This window comes from Manacus candei, unplaced genomic scaffold (assembly GCF_025592945.1).
Source record: "Manacus candei isolate 608988 ecotype Guabito, Panama unplaced genomic scaffold, ASM2559294v1 h1tg000037l, whole genome shotgun sequence".
In the NCBI taxonomy this organism is placed as follows: Eukaryota; Metazoa; Chordata; class Aves; order Passeriformes; family Pipridae; genus Manacus; species Manacus candei.
This window is the reverse complement of record NW_026138085.1, coordinates 6,486,492-6,505,297: the sequence shown is the minus strand read 5'-3', so window position 1 is coordinate 6,505,297 and position 18,806 is coordinate 6,486,492. Positions and strand designations below refer to the sequence as shown.

At 51.9% G+C, this 18,806-nt stretch overlaps 1 protein-coding gene across 7 annotated transcripts in view; it reads left to right on the top strand.

Annotated features, from left to right (window-relative positions):
* The first annotated feature begins 7,258 nt into the window (after positions 1-7,258).
* The window catches only part of TCERG1 (transcription elongation regulator 1), a 30,389-nt gene continuing 18,841 nt past the window's right edge, over positions 7,259-18,806 (top strand). For 2 of the 7 annotated variants that reach the window (XM_051794212.1, XM_051794211.1), the window contains exons 1-7: positions 7,259-7,338; positions 8,111-8,336; positions 9,092-9,124; positions 11,003-11,155; positions 11,310-11,553; positions 14,103-14,345; positions 17,926-17,988. In XM_051794212.1, the coding sequence (XP_051650172.1) occupies positions 7,262-7,338; positions 8,111-8,336; positions 9,092-9,124; positions 11,003-11,155; positions 11,310-11,553; positions 14,103-14,345; positions 17,926-17,988 (1,039 nt within the window). In that variant the 5' untranslated portion in view covers positions 7,259-7,261. The remainder of the gene's footprint in view (positions 7,339-8,110; positions 8,337-9,091; positions 9,125-11,002; positions 11,156-11,309; positions 11,554-14,102; positions 14,346-17,925; positions 17,989-18,806) is intronic. The other 5 variants (XM_051794214.1, XM_051794213.1, XM_051794215.1 and 2 more) reach the window with 4 other exon arrangements.

Sequence of the window (18,806 nt, the reverse complement as noted above, 5' to 3'; positions counted from 1 at the left end):
GTACATGGCCGTGGGCTTTGGGTGGGCATCCACAGCCAGGAGCTCTGTGGAGACCCACTGAGGCATAGAAAGTCCCACTTTGCACTGGTACAAAGCAGAGGGAACTCACTCTGGTCATATAGCCTCAAGAGTTATTTTCAGAACAGTGTTTTAAAGCCATTAAGCAAATTTGTCTTGAATGACACTCGCTGTGCTTTGCAGTTTGCCTGGAAAAGTTAGATACAAATTTATTCCATCAAGATCATTTCGACTTTGTTTCTTTAAGCAAATTTAGAACTACGTATGCAGAAACATGTCACAACAGTTACAGTAGAATTTTATATAGGGGAGCAAAACAATGCTCAGAGGAAAATGAAATGCTGTGTTTTTAAATCCAAATAGAATTAAGAATATACAACAACTCTAAACAAATCTAGATTAGTTGCTGCCAAATTGTACTGACACTTGGTAATTATCTTCAACCTGCCGGGTGGAAATAGCATTCCCAGATGCTGACTGCAAAGCAGAGGAAGTGTCAGAACTGCTGGACCTGCACAGGCCCCCTCAGGCAGCCAAGTCTGTGGATGCTCAGGGTTGGCTCAGTGCCTGACTGTTTTTCACTGTCCATGGATTGGGAAGGGCAGTGCTGGAGTCACCACGGGGGTAGGGCAGACCATGGGCAAGGGGGGCAGCCCTCGGGAGGGGGGGAACAGCCTTGCCAGCTCCTGAGCACATCCATCGCTGTGCTGGTCCCAGGATCAGCCCCCTGGCACCACCAGCTGGATCCCAGTGTGGGTCATTATTTTGAAGTGTTGGAGGAGTGGGATCTCTCTCCATTTACTCACTGTCATAAGAGACGAGCCAGGAGTGAAACCGAGGTATCATCCTCCAACAGAGCTCAGCATTCAGAGCTCAGTGAGGGCAGTGAATAGCTCAGAGCCTGTTTCGAGTGGAGAGGTTTGTGCTTTCAGTGGAATCATCTTGGTGTCACTCCCCATCTCCTTGTCCTTGGAGGAGATGCTCCCACCAGGCAGGTGAGCAGAGCTTCTCTTTCCAGGACTGAAAGGAGGAGGGAGCAGATGGGGAGCTGAATCACAATGCTAACATTTACTTGCTTTTAAACTTGCATGAGTGTGGAGCTAAAGTTGAGAGAGTCAGAGGGCAGGTGGATGGGCAGGGAAACCTCTGATTTTCCTCCTCCTGAGGCTGGTGTGTCTAACGCCCACCTGTGGGCTTACCAGGGCCCTCAGTCATCCCGGGAGAGCCCTGACACTGGATCCCAAGGCCTTGGGGATGTCATAGGGGAAGGGACCGTGGCGCAGGGGACAAATCCTCCCCCGAGTTCTCCCCCTGGCAGGGCCAAGGGGCAGTGCCTGGGCTGCCCTGGGGGAGACACACCCTCCAGGCTCCTCTGAGAGCTGCAGCTCTGCACAGAGCACACCCAAACACTGCAGTCCACACCAACACCAACACATGCAGGAGGTTAGAGGACAAATCCACCAAAAATCAGGACATTATTTGGGTAGAGGGACTACATTTTCAGGACGTGTGTGATGCAAAGTAACGAAGGTTCAGCTGGGCCCATTTGCCCAGAGCCTCAAGTATTGCTCAGGTGCCCAAGCAGGTCTCCCCCATTGCATGTGGTATCTCCACAGCTCCCCACAGCCCTCCCCTGGGCCCTGCAGCCCCCCCTCAGCCCCCCACAGCTCCCTGCACCCCACGGGCTCTGCCAGCAGGAACAAAACACGCCAAGGATCTGAGTCAGAGATGTAGTTAAAGTTTGATATCTCAGTTGTCTCAGAATACATTTGTTTTTCCCCAAATGTCAAAACAAATTAGTCTGCAACCACTGCCACATCCTGGCCTGAGTGCAGATCTCTGCTAGGAAAACTAGCACAGCTCAGGGATCCTCCTTCAGGTACTGCAGTGAGAACATGTAACGGCCTCTGGAAAACATCTGAACCTCTGTTCTTTGCTTGGTTGGTTTTACACCCTGTGACTCCCCGGTTGACAGACACAGCTCCAGGCACTCGCGAGGGAATGGGACACACAGGCCCCTTCCTGTGGAGCAGAGGAATGAGCAGGTGGGTCTCCTTGGAGTAGGACAGAGAAGGAGGTTTAGGGATGGGGATTCTGGGCAGGTAAGAAGGGTGGATTCCTGGATCCCTTGCTGGTGGAGGAACCTCCAAGGCAGTTGCAGATGGGATGGAGCTGGAGGGGTAGCTGGGGCCAGCTCTGAGAAGGTCGCATGGGGAATGAGCTGACCAAGTTCTGATGCTGCCAACAGGCTGAAATGCCTCACAACACAAAATAACTCTCATCTAAAGACAGAAGAAAATATTTAGGAAAAACTTTGATAATCCTTTTAATGGTGGACTTTTCAAATAGAGATCTTCTGCTTTTTTCAGTAGTTTTTTATTGGGGAGGCAGAGGAGGGGCAGTGAAGGAACCTGAAATATTTTGAATAGAGCAAGTGTCTTCTTTGACAAAGGCACTGGGGTGAGAGGAGTTGTTTGCTTCCTCCTTTAATGAGGAAACCTGAAATATCATAAATTTGGGGTCAGCCCAGGCCAAAGCCGGGTGGAGAAGCGGAGCAGCGGCGACACGCGCAGCCCTGTCCCCTGCCAACGGGGCACGTGAGCCAGTCATGTAGTATTAGTGGCTCCATGTTGCAGTCAGGTTGGATGCCACGTGCAGGCACATTAACATGGAAAACACATTAGCCCCCGCCGAGGAAACCTGAGCAAATTGGCCATGAGATGCAGCATCCTGGGATTTCACACCAGTGCCATTCCCGGGACAGGACGGCACGGCAGAGCTGGGGCTCGAGGAGTGAGTTGGCTCCAGTTCAACACAGTCCCAGTCAGCCAAAGGAGTACCGGATTGGAGGAGCCCTCTGGAATGGCACAGATCCATCACCTGATCTCCCCCCACCCCGTCCCTGGCTTGAGCCCCCGCACAGGGACCGCGGGGGGTGGCTGCGGGTACCACCGCGACCCTCCCGCACCCTGCGGGACAGCACGTCTGTCCCGTACCTCGGAGCCAGCTTCTGTCCCAGCACCTCATGAAATATTAACCCCAGAGCCGGAGCGTTCCTGGTCTCTCTGGGGAAAGAGGCACATTTGCAACGCTCCGAGGATGATCTCCTCTCCCGGACACCCCGTCACGCACACTTGCACCGGGCTGGCACGTGGCCCGGGAGCGTCTCCCGCCGGGAAGGGACACGGAGCCCCGCCGGGAGGGGACACGGAGCCCCGTCGGGCTGTCCCCTCAGCTGACCCTGCCGCGATCCCCGACGGCCGCCCCGACCCCGCTCCTGGGGCACTTCTGGGGGTGACCCCGCTCAGCCCCCTCTCCCAGACCGCGTGTGCTCCGAGCGAGGGAGCCGAGGGAGAAGCCGCGGCTGGAGAAGGGACCCGGGGGGAGCACAAGCCGTGGTCAGAGACTCGCAGGAGCAGGGAAGCACACGGGGCATCGCCATACTCGCGTGGAGCCCCCGCTGCGCCGTTTAGGAACCTCGGTCTGTGCCCCAGCACCGGGACCGAGGTGTTCGGCTCTGCCCTGGGGACACGCCAGGACCGAGCCCCTCCCGGGCATCCCCTCCTGGCAGCCCAGCTCCGGCCCGACCCAGCTGCGGCAGTGGGAACAGCGCGGAGGAAACGGGAGAGCGGCAGCACCTTGGCACATCAATAATTCATAAAATGCCAGCAGCAATGAAGGGAGAGAGGGACCGGGAGCAGAACACAATATCACACAGCTTTTTAGTGGTCTTTTTCTATTAGTGTCAGCTCTCTAGCTGGTTTCAGTGAGGAGAACTTTCCCTGGATGCCCCCAGAATTTCGGGATGGGGCTTCCTGGCCTCCTGGCCTGCTCCCAGTTCTGTGGTGGCTGATGCAATTACAGGACTGATAATTTCAGAAGGACTCGCAGGGCGCTATCCTGGCCAAGGAGCTGCAAGAGATGACACACTGCAGGCAGCCAGGCTGGGTTCAGCTCTGTTGTCCCCTCTCCAGCCATCACCTCCAACGAGCCCTAGTTCGGGTGACCCCCTGCTCTGGCTGACTCAGGACACCTCCCAGACCTCCCACCTGTCTACTACCCTCGCCACAGCTGAGCCTGCACCTGCTTCCCTGTGTCAAGGGGAATCTGCTGACTCCACATGTACAGAGAAAATGGGATTTTTTTCATGTAAAATACAGGGAAAACCTTGGGCCAGACCGGGGAGCTCCGTGCCTGGGGCCTGCATGAACCACACTGTGCCATGCCATGCCAACAGATGGGGACATGCCCTGTTAAATTCCAACAATACCCAGACCCACCTGCTCCCCACAACACCTGGTTGATGCCTCCCATGGCCTTGGAATGGGCTGGCCCAGCCCCACCACTGAGCTGGGTCACAGCACCCATGGCCCCCACGGCACCCAGAGCACCCACAGCACTCACAGCACCCAGAGCACCCAGAGCACCCACAGCACGAGGGTGCTTCACTCCCAATTTGAGCAGTGAACTGCCAGGCTGAGGGGGAAAGGGGGAGACTGGGGAAGCAGAGCCTCCCCCCCCGCCGCTCTCCGACACGGGACCTGGGGGTCTCCCCGGCAGATGCTGGCACCACAGCAGCCCAGAGGCCCTGCAGACAGCTCAGGGCAAAATTTTTAATTTGGCATCACACTTCAACATGAAATCTGAAAAAAAAAATTAAAACAGGATGACAAGATGTCAGTGTCTCTGAGGCAGCACAGCCCTACTGCTGCTGCAGCTCCGGTCCCGGCAGCTCCAGGGCTGCCCCACTGTGCCAGAGGGAACCTCGGTGCTGAAACAGCTCCTGGCACAGAGCTGCAATGAGGATGGAAAAGGCCACTTGCCTTGGACATGAGGAAACATGAGAATGTGGGCAGGAGCATCCAAAACACAGGATTTCAGGATTACTCCCTGTATGTCTGGCAGAGAAGTCAGATCGCGTCAGAAATAGTCTTTCAAAAACTACAGAAATCCAAACATCTGAAAAGGTTCACAGTTCAAAAGCCTCCCTGGGAACACTCTCTGGAGCAGCAGCAGCAGCAGTGGCAGCAGCCCCAAGCCGGTGCCTGGCACAGCGTAGCCAGCAGTTTTCCAGCCATGGAGTAAAGGCCTGGACAGGATCAGCAAGAGGGAGAGGGGAACCAGGGCTGCAGTGGCAGCCCCAGCCACAGACTTCTCTGGAAAAGTGCCTGGATACCCCATGTGCCCCAAAGGCTTTCCATTTGCATGATCCCATCAGCCAATCCAGCAGCCCTGGATCTGTTTGGGATTCCCCTGGGTGTGGGTTTGGACCTGCACCCTTGTCCCTGCACCCCCAGAGCCCACTCTGCTGGTAATCAGGGAGGGTGTCCAGGCAAACAGCGAGTTGAGCTATTGGAATTCTGTGTTTTAATGAAATCCAGGGAAGCGTGTATCAGTCACAGTAAATTGTACTGTTGCCAAGAGCCACGTCCTTCGGCACAGGGAGCTGCCAGCAGATTCGTCGAAATGACTCCTGTTTTGCAGCTCACCATTAACTGCTCCTGAAGGAGCTGCAGTCAGAGCATTCCTGGCTGGAATGTTTTAAGAAAACAAAGGTGAGGGCGAGGGGGGCTGGGGTGCAGCATCGGTGCCAGCCCCCCTCCCCAAACCCAGGAGAGGGCCCTGCAGCTGCTCCTGCCTGCCAGCCTGACATCAATAAAACATGGAGGCAAGCCTGGAACAGGGAGATGAAAAGAGGATGAAAGATGTGTGGAAGACAGGCAGCCCCACTGTGTGGGGAGGATCTGAGCCACAGCGGCCAAAACCTGTTTCAATCTCTGCCATAGGAAAGCGCTGGTGAGGGGGTTTGTGGGGGGCACACCCGGCTTCTTCTCCTCTCCCCTGGCAGAGAGGAGCAGGTGCTGTGCCCCTTACCCCAGGGGCAGAGCCAGGCACCGATCCCCATCTCAGGGGCCATGGAACAGCGAGGGCCACAGCTCCCCAGGCTGCTGCCATCCAGGTTTGGGGCTAGGACAGGCTGGGGACATGCTGGGATGGAGCTGGGGACACACTGGGAAGGAGTGGGACATGCTGAGATGGAGCTGGGGACGCACTGGGAAGGAGTGGGACATGCTGAGATGGAGCAGGACACTCTGGGATGGAGCAGGACACGCTGGGAAGGAGGGGGGCATGCTAGGATGGAGCTGAGAACACTCTAGGATGGAGTGGGACACACTGGGATGGAGATATATGCTGGGATGGAGATAGGGACACACTGAGACGGAGTGGGACACGTTTGGATGGAGCAGGACACGTTTGGATGGAGCAGGACATGCTGGGATGAAGTGGTACAAGCAGGCTCTGGGGGAGCCCCAGCACCCAGTGACCTGCCCTAAATCTTCACAGTGGCAGCAACTTCAAGCAAAACCCACGAATAAAAACCGCGAGCAGCAAACTCACAAAGTGCATGAGGGTCTCTGTGGCTCACCACCGACAAAGGGCCCCTTAGCACTCCCATTATTTTCATTATTTAATAAAAGACAGATGTTTTTATTGAGAGCCGGAGAGGAACGGGAAATGCGGGATTACAAATCCAAACCCGTTAGAGACGGAAGGGAGCGGCGGCCCCGCGAGGCCGGCGCAGGACCCGCGGGGGATGGAGCTGCTCCAGCCGTCCGGGCTGTTCCTTCGCCGGGACGCCGGCGGGATGCAGGCAGTGTTCGATCCGCTGCCCCCGCCCTCGGGCTTCCCGTGCGGTGCGGCCGGCGCTGACTCCGGCGGGGGTCCCTTCCCCGCCGCGGGGGCGCTCAGGACTCGTGTATCGTGCACCCCCGCTCACAGCGCCCCCTAGTGGACCCCCGACTCCCCGCTGCAGGCCCGCTCATTGGCTGCGAGACCCCGTGACGTCACGGGGCGGGACGTCCCCCCCGTTCGTCTCCCCTGGCCGGGCGCGCGCCACCACCCCGGGCTCTGATTGGCTCGCGCCGTCCCGCCCGCTGATTGGGCGCCGCGCCCCGTCCCTTCTTCCCCCCCCCTCCCCTTTACGACCGAAAATCACTTCCGGGTTCTCCCCCACGGGGGGTCGCGCCCCACGTGACGCCACCGTTCGCGAGCGGCGCGCGCCGCCCGCGCGTAGCCAATGAGGGCGCGCCCGGCTCCCCCCATTCAAAGCCGGCGGGCGCGGCGGCCAATCGCGGGGCGCGCCCGCCCCCGCGCGCGCTGACGGGCGTGCGGTGCGGCCAATGGGACGCGTCAGGGGCCGCGCGCGGGGGCGGGGCGGGTGCGCGCGGCGGCGGCGGCGGCCATGGCGGAGCGGGGCGGCGGCGGCGGAGACGGGGAGGCGGCGGCGGCGGCCGGGGAGCGCTTCGGCACCGACCTGCGGTACCGCGGGGTCGCGGGGCGGGCCGCACCGGGCCCGGGCGGAGTGGGGATGAGGTTGGGACGCGCAGGGGCCGGCGGGAGCGCTCCCGCCTCCATTTCCCGGCCCCGCGTGCTGCGGGACGGGCCCTGTCCCCGGTCCGCGGGCCGGGGCCGCCCCCGGGCGCGGGTGCCGCGGGGACTCCTCCCAGTGCGGACAGACCATGTGTGTCGCCGGTCACCGTCTCGTAGCCCGTGTTGTTCCCGGTCCCGGGGCATGCCCGCACCGCTTTCGCGCAGTAGGAGAGCTCCCGCGGGGCAGCGCTGGCCGGTCCCTGAGGTGACGGCGTTTCCTGTCTCGGGTGCTCAGGGGCCGGGCCCTGCCGCGGGTCCCGTCCGCGGGGGACACGGGAGCCCTTGGAGCGGCAGAAGCGACCCCACCCCGGGCACGGCCGGAGGGCCCCGGGACGGACCAGAGCAGCAGGGCGTGTTGAAGGAGCTCTGGCAGGTCGGGATGCGCTTCCCAGCGCCTGACCGCCCCATCCCACCTCTGGGTATCGATTCCCACGAGTAGAAACTAACATTTGGGGACTAATAACCTTGAATTGCGAAGGAGAGGAATCTCTTAAAGTAGTTGCAAGCTTAGCTTTACCCGCTCAAATTTGGCGGTTTTTTCACACCGATTTTTGTGTCTGTCGGTGTTTATCGCTGTTCACGGTCACCACTGGTGTTCCCGCAGCCCAGCAGCGATCGGCAGTGACCCGTGTTCCCTGTATCCCTCTCTGTCTCTCCCCAGGATGGCTCAGCAGCAGGCGCTGCGGTTCCGCGGCCCCGCGCCCCCGCCCAGCGCGGTGCTGCGGGGCCCCCCGCCCCTCCTGCGGCCGCCCCCTCCCTTCGGGATGATGCGGGGACCCCCTCCGCCCCCCCGGCCCCCCTTCGGCCGCCCCCCCTTCGACCCCAGCATGCCCCCGATGCCGCCCCCGGGGGGGATCCCCCCGCCCATGGGGCCTCCGCATCTACAGGTAAGGAACGGGGGTTCTCTCGGATGGTTGAAGTGGGATTTAGAGGTTATTCCTGTTTGTCTTCACACGTGGAAATGTCCAGTTCTGGGCCGCTCAATTCAGGAAGGACACTGAGGGACTGAAGTGTATCCAGAGAAGGGAATGGAGCTGGGGAAGGGTCTGTAGCACCAGGAGCATCTGAGGGAGCTGGGGGGGCTCATCCTGGAGAAAAGGAGACTCAGGGGGGACCTTCTTGCTCTCTCCAACCCCCTGACAGGAGGGTGGAGCCAGGTGGGGGTCGGGCTCTGGTCCCAGGGAACAAGGGACAGGACAAGAGGAAGTGGCCTCAAGTTGTGCCATGGAAATTCAGGTTGGACATCAGGAAGAATTTCTTCATGGAAGGGGCTGTCAGACATTGGAAAGGGCTGCCCAGGGAGGTGGTGGAGTCACTGTCCCTGGAGGTGTTCAGGGAACAACAGGACGTGGCACTCAGTGCTCTGGTCTGGGTGACAAGGTGGGGATCGGTCACAGGTTGGACTCGATGATCTTGGAGCTCTTTTCCAACCTCAGTGATTGTGTGATTCTGTGGCAATTGTACAAAAAGGGACATTAAAATGGGTATGGAAACAGCGGGGCAGGACAGAGCACAGGGCTCAGATGTGGTATTATTTACCACTGCATACCTGTGATATGCAAACGAGCTGCTGCACAACTCCTCGAGGCAAGAGGCAATGCTAAACCGATGGATGGTTTAAGGTCTTTTGTCTACTTTTCAGAGACCTGGACATTTTGGAAGGGACAAGACCTTTGTGAGTGAAAAACGGATTATTTTACTTGCCTTGTGGGGTGCAGTGCTGTTGTTTATTTGCCTTGTGGGGGTGTGGTGCCATTAGGGCAGTGTAAGTGCTCTGTGGGCTGAGGAGCTCAATGCTACCACGTGCTGTAAATAATGGATTAAATCCACTACTTGTAATTGCAGTTTGAAGAACCAGCCAGAGATACTTTGGATCCCAGGCCCGGCTGCTGGTATCTCTGGGATTTCTGTGTTTGATTTACATCCTGAGGGTGCTGCTGCTCCCAGTGTCACACGGGGCTGGTTGGTTGTGCCAGGCTGGGAGCTCCACAGCTCCTCACCAGTGCCAGGCACAGCTGGGTGTCCCAGGCTGTGCCAGCACCGTGCTCTGCTCCGCACTGAGGTGAGGGGTTCATGGTGGGAGTGGGGAAGCTGTGCTCGGAGCAGGGCTCAGGACATGCTGAGGCCCTGGCTATGCATCAGGCACCAACTGCCCTCATGGTGTGACTCCTGCTTTGGGGAAAGCAGCAGCAGCAGGTGAAAAGTGAGCTTCACTGTATCCTTCACACAGATTGTAGAGCAGGAAAGCTCATTGTGTGGCAGGTGCAGGAGATGGGTGGAGGAACAAGGGAGGAGAAGGCAGGCTGGAGTTGCCTTGAGGGGTTCATGTATTTGTACAGAAGGCTGTCCATGCACTCTTGGCTTCCTTTATAGTAGTGTTTAACACAAATTACTGTTTCTGGTTTGGTACGTGGATTTAAAGAGCAGTTTAAAATACCGCTCTTGGAGCAGAAAGTTGGATCTCGGGGAAGCTTCCAACAAAAGCCAAATGCAGACAGAAGCTGAGGACATGGCAGCACTGGCAGCTGCCAGGGGCACAGCTCCAGTTCTGGGTGCAGGGGTGCAGCTCAGGGCCTGTGTGTGCAGCTTGGCACTGAGCCACCCCCTCCCTGTGCCATGGGATGTCTCGGGCTGGCCTGGCCCCAGTAGAGCCCTCGGGGTGTCAGGTGAGCATTCAGCTCAAGGCTGTCACTGGATAGCAAAGCTTCTGAATCACAACTTCATTTAAAGCTGGAGTGATAGAGGTAATTAGGGCTGTAGTTGTAGGTGTTTGCCGAGTAAGTTAAAAGCTCAGTGAATTTTGTCAATTGTCTTTTTATAGGGAAGTGTTTGTTGTACTTGTGCACGGGGAATTTCAAACAGCACAAATGAACAAGTAGAATAAAAGAACTGAATGTACTTTGAATTACAGACAGGTGTTGAGGCTTTCAGGTAACTGGAATGCAGGGCAGGTTGGGATTTCTTATCATGAGGCAATAATGAACGTGTAATTACATCTTTTTACTTTTAGTTGGCACTAGTTAGAAATTTAGTTAATGGGAAATTGAGGAAAATAGTGGATTGTATGGAAACCCACTGCTCAACTGTGCTATCAAATTGGGCCCTTACTTATAATTTAATTTTTTTTTAACATTTCTTCCCTGGGAGGGTCACTGGGTTCAGTGGGGTGTTTGGGTCACAGGTGGGGATGTCTGAGCAGCAGCTATTTGGGAACAGCTCTTCCGTTCTTTTTCTTCCTTGCATTAAGATACTTTGTCCTTTTCAGGAGAGGACTTTTCTTTCACCACACTTCTCTTCATGTCACCATTTTCAGATGCATTGGTGCTTGCATCTCAGAAGTGAAGTGCTGGCAGCTGTTCTGCTATAGATGGGGTTGGCAGGAGGCACATTCCCTGAGCTGGGAGCACTGGATTGTTAGAGAAGCTCCCAAGCCTGGCAGAGTTATCCTTACTGCCAGTGTACTATCTGTTGATGCTCTAAGAAAGGAAAACTGCTTGGAAATTATATTGTTGTTGTTGTCATTGTGATCATTATTGTTATTATATGCCTTTAGAGACCACCATTTATGCCTCCTCCCATGGGTAGCATGCCACCACCTCCTGGTATGATGTTCCCTCCAGGAATGCCGCCGGTCTCCGCGCCGGGAACACCAGCGATGCCCCCAGCTGAGGAGATCTGGGTAGAGAACAAAACTCCCGACGGGAAGGTGAGATGGGTGCCGGGGTGGTCCCGCTGTGAGCCCCTGGCCATGCAGTTGGGCACTGAAGCCACGCTCCTGGCTCCCCCCGTTCCTTGCTATAAAACTGGAGGAGCTGGGCCCGTGTGGCCGATCCGCGGTGACGGGGCCGCTCTCCCCTCAGGTGTATTTCTACAACGCGCGGACGCGCGAGTCGGCCTGGACGAAGCCGGACGGGGTGAAGGTGATCCAGCAGTCGGAGCTGACGCCGATGCTGGCGGCCCAGGCACAGGCCCAGGCCGTGGGGGCCTCCACCCCCACCACCAGCAGCCCTGCGTCCGCAGCCTCGCCATCCACCTCCTCCAGCACACAGTCCTCCACCACCTCCACCACCACCACGGCCACCTCAGTGTCCCAGACCAACTCCAGTGAGTACCCGGGGGTGTCCCGGACCTCGCGATGGGGGGAGCAGGTGGCGGGGGTGCTGCATGGGGAATGGCAGCAAAAACTTGGTGTCCAGGAAGGTTGTTTCAGCATGAAGTGGAGTGTGAATTTAACGTACAGTGTTTAATCCAGAAAGACCTTGCATGCAAACCTTTTTCCTCCCCCCAGTCTCAGAGTTCTTCAGGTCTTTGTATATTTTTCTCCTGCTGTTATCACATCATCTCAGAGCTATTACGCATCTATTTCCTTTTGACTTTAGATAGAGCTGAACTGTTTTTAAAGGTGTTTCAAAAGAAAAGTTGACCTGAGGTAGGAGTTTAGTTGTAGCAGTTTCCTGGTGGTTTTCTCCATGGCATGTATTGCTGTAGGATGTTGGATTTCTGAGAGCTGCTGGGCTGTGAGTATTGGTTGATTGCAGAATAGAGCTACTTTGGTGTGTTACTTTTATTAGTATTATTCTTCTGCCTAAGCCTCCTCAGTTCCTATTTTCTAGAGTTGCACAAAGAGGAAAAAGAAAGTCCTTAGAGCCGTTATTGTTCACTCATGACGTTTTAATAGTCTGGGGATTAGTGCTGCTTCTATGGGCTGAGCCTTTGCTTGTAAGGGTTTCCCAACTGAGGGAAGGGGGCTGAATTTACACAGCAAGCACATAATGCATGACTGTGCACCAGCAGTGTGGTTGGCACTGCACTTTGTCCCATGTGTGCTACCCAGGAGCCTCAGGTGCATCTTGACAGAGAGGTGTGTTATGTACTATGGGTCTGTTTGCATGTGAGTCTGTCAGCAGCAAACTGAGTGAGGTCACTCCTCATGTCCAGAGCGAGGTGTGCTGGGGAGGGAGCAGATCAGAGAGCATCCTGTCTGCATGACAGACAGACAGCATTGGTGATGAGCAGGTATCCAGCACTGGGACAGCCTTGGGTGTTGTAGCTGCTCTGGCTCTGATGTGTTCACTGAGCCAGGCCAGAGAGTGTGCAGGAGATGAACTGTTCCAACTCCAGCTGGGAGTAGAGTTGCAGCCTCTGGAATTGGTCTTTTTCCTGTAACAGGGGAGACAAATGAAGCTTAACTCACCATTTAGCCCAAACTTCAGAATCTGTGTATGAAAAGGAGTCAAATTTTCGTGACCCTCAAATTCTGTTTTCGTTGAGGCTGTGGGAGGACACATCATTAGAGCAACAAAGACTTGTGTTGCTCAAAGCATTTTAGGGCTTCTGTTTATTTTGAAAGGTAACTAAGTACTGTGTTCAGCAGCTTTGTTGAGCTATGGTCTGCTCTAACCTAAGGGTTGTGCCGAGTAACCCCGGGTAGGAGATGAATGTTAGCTCCTGACGCAATGCCAGGCTTGGGAGAGCTGATCCTGCTTTGGTGACAGCACTTTACACACCTGCTCTGAACTTAAATTTCCTAATATCGAACGCTGAGAATCTCTTTCACTTCTGCCTGTTCTATCTGCTAAACTTTGTCTTTGCTTTCAAGAACTGTTACTGTTGGTGTCTGTGCCTAGGTGATGAAATTCTATAATTGAAAATAATTTTATAACTCTCAGAATGTAAAAAATACTGGGACTTCTGGCTGAGCTTCATTCTTGCCTGGTACTGATTTGACTTAAGTTTTACAAATCAAATACTGACTGTCTGCTCTGTTTCCCTAAATGTTAGGCACTGCTAAGAACTTTCACCCTTTCTGAAGTGCTTAACAAAAGATCAGAAATCTTTGTTTAAATATGCTAATACTGTTATGTTATTTGGAATGTTTCTGGTAGTGTTAAAAAATGCATGGTGTGCCCATTGGAATATGACCATAAATTGGTGTGGTTTCTTTTTTTTTTTTTCTATTTCCCTCCTTCCCTGCACAAAATCTTGCAGAGTGAATTTGAAGTTTAAGCAGACTTGTCTGTAATTCCTGTTGGCCCGTGCTGTGAGGTTGTTTGCTCCCAGTTAAGGGCTGGTTTCAGTCATGCTGCAGGGATGATGGAACTAAATGGCAGTCGTGTGTTTTCCCACTGGGAGGCACTGAAGACCAAGAAAGTTCTTGCAGCTGCTGAACAAAAGTACTTTCCTTTTCCTTACTTACTTACACATTTTTATTGATATTTTCCTGTTCTGGGAATGCAGCCTGGCATAGTTTTAGGCAGACTGCTGTCATGCAGATGCTGCTGTTAAAAGCAGAAACTGTGTTCACGTAACACAAGGACAGTCTGTTGCTATGGGAAACTCTCTGTAACCTTCCCTTTCTGTTTCTCTGAACAGGGATACAGAGTAGAACCTCATTTCAGGCTGTATTTGTCCTTTGCTACTGCTATAGAGACTTGTTAGGTGCAAAGAATGGGACAAAGTGAAATTGGAAATTGACTTTCTATGTGAATATTTAATGTTCCAGAGAAGGCAAAGTATTTTTTGTCCAGGAGTGTCTTCCTGCTGGTTATATCCGAGCATATCTCTTATGTACCGGGAAACAGAGCGCCAGTATGTTTGCAGCAATATATTGCAGTGTCTAAGATACAAGGTGTTCTTTTGTGTTTTTTTATCAGCACCTACCACACAAGACCAGACCCCGAGTTCGGGTGTTTCAGTTGCCACACCATCAGTCAGTGTTTCAACCTCTGCTCCTTCTGCTACACCTGTGCAGACTGTACCCCAGCCAGTCCCACAGACATTGCCTCCTGCAGTTCCTCATGCAGTACCTCAACCAACTGCAGCAATTCCTGCTTTTCCACCAGTAATGGTACCTCCATTTCGTGTCCCCCTTCCTGGCATGCCTATTCCACTTCCAGGTAAATTGGCAAACTGTAATTGTCTTGTCTGCTACATGTCCATGTTGTCAGTTGTTTGCACTCATGTGTCCACTGTGTACAGAACTTGCCTGGATCCTCTCCTCAGAGTATTTCTGAAAGAATTCAGGGTTAGCAGACAGACTTTTTAATTAACAAAGAACATAAAATTTTTTGACTTCTAGTTCTTTGCTATACTTAGCAGAAAACAGCTGCATTTAAACATATAATGTTTAAATGAGAATATTGAGCGCTATATTTTACTAATTGCGATATTGCTATAATTTTTTTCACTTGCTTGATTTAGACCTTAAGTCACAAATATTTACTAGGACATGGATGAGCAGGAACAATTACCATGGAAATCATGACCCAGTGATGTCAGGTGTTCCCAGTTCTCTCAGGCTGCAGCCATCAGGTACAATGCTGAGTGTTGAGGTGTGACCTGAGGACCATGATAAGGCATTCAGGGTGCCAGGATGTTATTCACAGGCTTTAGGTTTAAAGACCACTGAGAATGAATCTTAGGTGGCAGCACAGTGCTTCTGGGTAAATCAGTTTCCTAAGTTTTTATGAAATATTTAGATACCTAAGGAAGGAATTTTAGGCTGGGAAAATGTTGGGCTCACTTGCTCTCTGTAGTTGCTGCAGGAGGTCACTAATGCCACTTAGTGCTTACACACCAGTTTCATTTGCATGGATACAGTTGAGTTCCTGTTCTAGTACAAAATTGATGTGTTTCAGTGCACAGTAGCACTAAACATACACCATGAGCTGTCGATTTCGTGTTGCAAAGGAAGGTCAGAGACTGCAGTTGTATTGGATCCAAGTTAGTTTCTGATTAAGAATGACAAAGAATCATCACTGTGTCTCTAACTCTTGTACAAGCTGAGGGAGGTGACCTCCCTGCTGTCCTCCTAACGCAGCCACCCAGTGCAGCTGGAGGGAGGCCTTTACCTTCCATTGAATTGGGTGGATGTAAAGTAACCCTTCAGAACACTCCTTTGCTAAGGGAAGTAAGCCTGAAAACAGTTAAAATGCTGACTAGAAGAGAGCACCAGCTTTTAGCTGCCTCTGCTTTTAGAACAGTCTTTTAAAATAACTGAGCAAAGCTACCTTAATCTGTATTGGCCTGAAAAGGAAATTGCAGTGTAGGACTCATTTTAAGACTGGAAACAAATGGAACATGATATTCAAGGCTGAACAAGAAATGGATAAAGAGTAGAGGGAGAAGACCTACATATTTGTGAGGTTTGGAGGAACAGTAAAGTGGGTTAAGCCTTAAAGGTGGTCGGCTGAACGTGCTGAACTGTGAATTCTGATTCCTTGCTGGCAAGGTCAGCATGGAGTGAGGGCTCCTTACACACCTGTGAGGGATATAATCTATGCAAGTGTGACCTGTCAGGTAAAGTGGGGATGGCCAGAGCAGTGGAGAAGAGTGCCAGTGGAGGTGGAGACACTGGGTATGTGCCTGGGTTGGGCTTTTTTGTAAGCTGTCAGTCAAAAAGTTTTGGGAGTAGTGCAGTACAGGAGCAAAGGCAGAGCAGGAACATTGATCTCCTCCTGAAACTCATTTTTGAAAATTACTTTGTTTAGAACTTCCCTGGTAACAAGTGTGGGCTCTGACCAATTCTCCCAGTGAGCTGGGCACAAGTGGAACCCACGGCATGTAGGAAGAACACCTGACAGCAAAGTGCTGCTTCCACTAGTGGGTCTGATTTGTCAGTTCACATGATTACAGAGTGAAGTCTGTCCGCTTTCAGCTAATTCTGACTTGAGTTGGTTGTGAGGGTTTATAAACACTGTAAAAGAGAAGGAAACCTTTAAAAGCTTTTACATTAACAAGAAACAGAAGAGAAATCAAAATTACTTCATGGTGGTATTGAGTGAAGTCAGAAGGGCTTCTGAAGGTTAGACTGTAGATGTTTGGAATGTTCAGCACTAGGTGTGGTGTCAGCCAGAGGATTTGAAGTTAGAGGGGCAGAGGTGAACAGTGCCACTGTCTAGTCATTTCAAAGTTAATCTCTGTTACACTGCAGTAAGATGGAGCAAGGGAAGTGTTGATTAGTGATATCTCATAATCTCAGATCTTAAAAAGTAAGTCTGCTTTCTCTCAATTCCTATGTTCTAAGTCAGTTTTATGTTTGGGAATGACCTCGGCAGAGGAAACAGCTTGGGTGTTTGCTCAGTCTTACCTGTGCTGCAGCATCCCTAACTCCAGCACCCTGCAGATAGTGGTGTTTATACTGACCCACGTTGGAGACATGCTGTAACTTCCTTAACAAAACGAATTTGCAGATCCACTGTCAAGTACACAACATGACCACCCCCCGATTTAGATGAACACTTCAGTCAGTGCTGTTTGAGTCAATGTTTTTATGTCTCAATTTATAAGTTTTTAATAAAACTAGTTTGGGATTCTCTCATTGAAATTATTACTACAAAACATTACAATTCTAATCCTGTCTTTTTAAATAAATTGGCAGTATTTGTGTATGCTTTCCACACTACATCTGTAATGAACAAACCCAGAAATTACTTTGGTTATAAACACAGGGGTTTAATTTCACTTTCCACTGGAGCATTTCCACCTCAATGATGAATTGAAACCCTTGAAGAGAAAGTTTCTGGAGTATTTCAGTTTCTGAGCATCCAGACTGGACCAGACAGAGAGAATTTCTATAGTTGCCTTCCGCACCTAAAATGGAGGTTTTGGAAATGCATTCCCCTTATCCCTGTCTAATTTCCCGCTGAATTTTGGTCTGATCAAAGAGGACAAGCTGCTTTTTCTCTTTGTGCCTTTCTGTGTCATTTCTTACTGAGCTGGAGAGCAGACCAGTGCATGGTGCCACCTTTCTGAGGGCGAGTTATGGCTTTTAAAATATTTTTCAGCTTGTGCCATTCTTGATAATCAAAAATAAAGAAAATTTGGGCTGCCCCTGTGCTAGTGCAGCTTTGTGTACCTCTGTCTGCAGCTTCATTGCTTTTTACCCCCTTTCTTCCACCTGCAGCCTTTCTGTAATGACCCTCGTACCCTCAGCTTTCCCTCTGGGTTGCACTTGGCTGTCACCCCGTCTCGCTGCTCTGAGTAGTTCAGATCTGTCCTTCCAGCCTTACCCTGCTCTCTAAGTGCAGCAGCAGACTGAGGACAGCAAAGCCTGTGAGTTCCACTGTGCTGCTGCTCCCCATGGGTCTGTCCCAGCAGAGGCTGCCTGTGGAAGCAGCCCCAGTAATGGGATATTTTCCCGTGGTGCTGCCCTACAAGGAGAGCTGCATTCCCCCTTGGATGAACTTAAACCCCTGAATCTTCGCTGAAATACCTTTTTTCTTTTTAATGACATCCCAGTAACTTGCTAAACAGCTGGTTTAACGTAGGCAGAGACCGTTGCTGCAGCTTAAAATTAGGTTTTTATTTGATCCGGCGTAAAATGTTGGAGCAAAAGTAATTCACATTTTCTTGCTGGGAGGCTCCCTCTCTGCCAGCTGCAAATGGCATTCTAAATTGTGGCAGGAAGTCCGTAGCACCCCGTGGTAGCTGACATCCCATGGCAGCTTTCCAACATGCTTCCTATCCGTTTTGCAGGTGTAGCAATGATGCAAATAGTCAGCTGCCCGTATGTAAAGACAGTCGCTACCACCAAGACCGGTAATTTCCAAACCCATCCTAGTTCGTTTTGTCTGTAAGTTGGCATGGTAGTGAATGTGGTTGTTTCTTTTATTTCTTTATTTGCTTCCCCACTTGAATGACTATATATTACTTTATTTTCAAAACCAGTATAAATGCAAATATCATATTTGGCCAGGAAATAACTTCCCAAATAACTGTTAGTGTCAGCTTATTCTGTACCCAGACTCCCATACAGTTTTCTGTAACCATTGAGTTCTGTAATGACTGTGACTCTCATGCCCATACTTAGTTCCTAGTTTCTTGTGTGGATTTTTGTTTTCCTGCTCCACATGTGCAGTGGCTGGCTGTGCTCGCATGTTGTGTGCGTGTCTGTGCGTCTGAGTGTGAACTTCCATATTTCAATTGTGGATTTAAGAACAGTCACTCACTGAGAACACGTTATTGCAATGTGTAATGTGTGCTTTTCCATTATTTAAACCAAGACTTTTTCAATGTCAAAGGCTCAAATTTATGATATTGTAGTTCCAGTCCTATCCAATTGGTTCTTCTAGAACTTGTCGTTCCAAATCTGTTCATTATACCCAGTTTGTTGGGATGAGTGGAGAGATAATAGGATAGTGCAGCATTCTGGCTTCCTTATCTTTGGATATTTGCTTGCCATTTTACTTTAGGATTTCAATAAAGTGGGTTTTTTTCAATCAGTTTGCAGTACTAAACAAACCCAACAATCTGATACTATTTCATTCTCATCAGGTTTTATTGAAGGCTCTGAATTAATGTCAGTATTTAAGATTTATCAGAGTTCTACTCTTTATTCTATAGCTCAAATTCAAGCC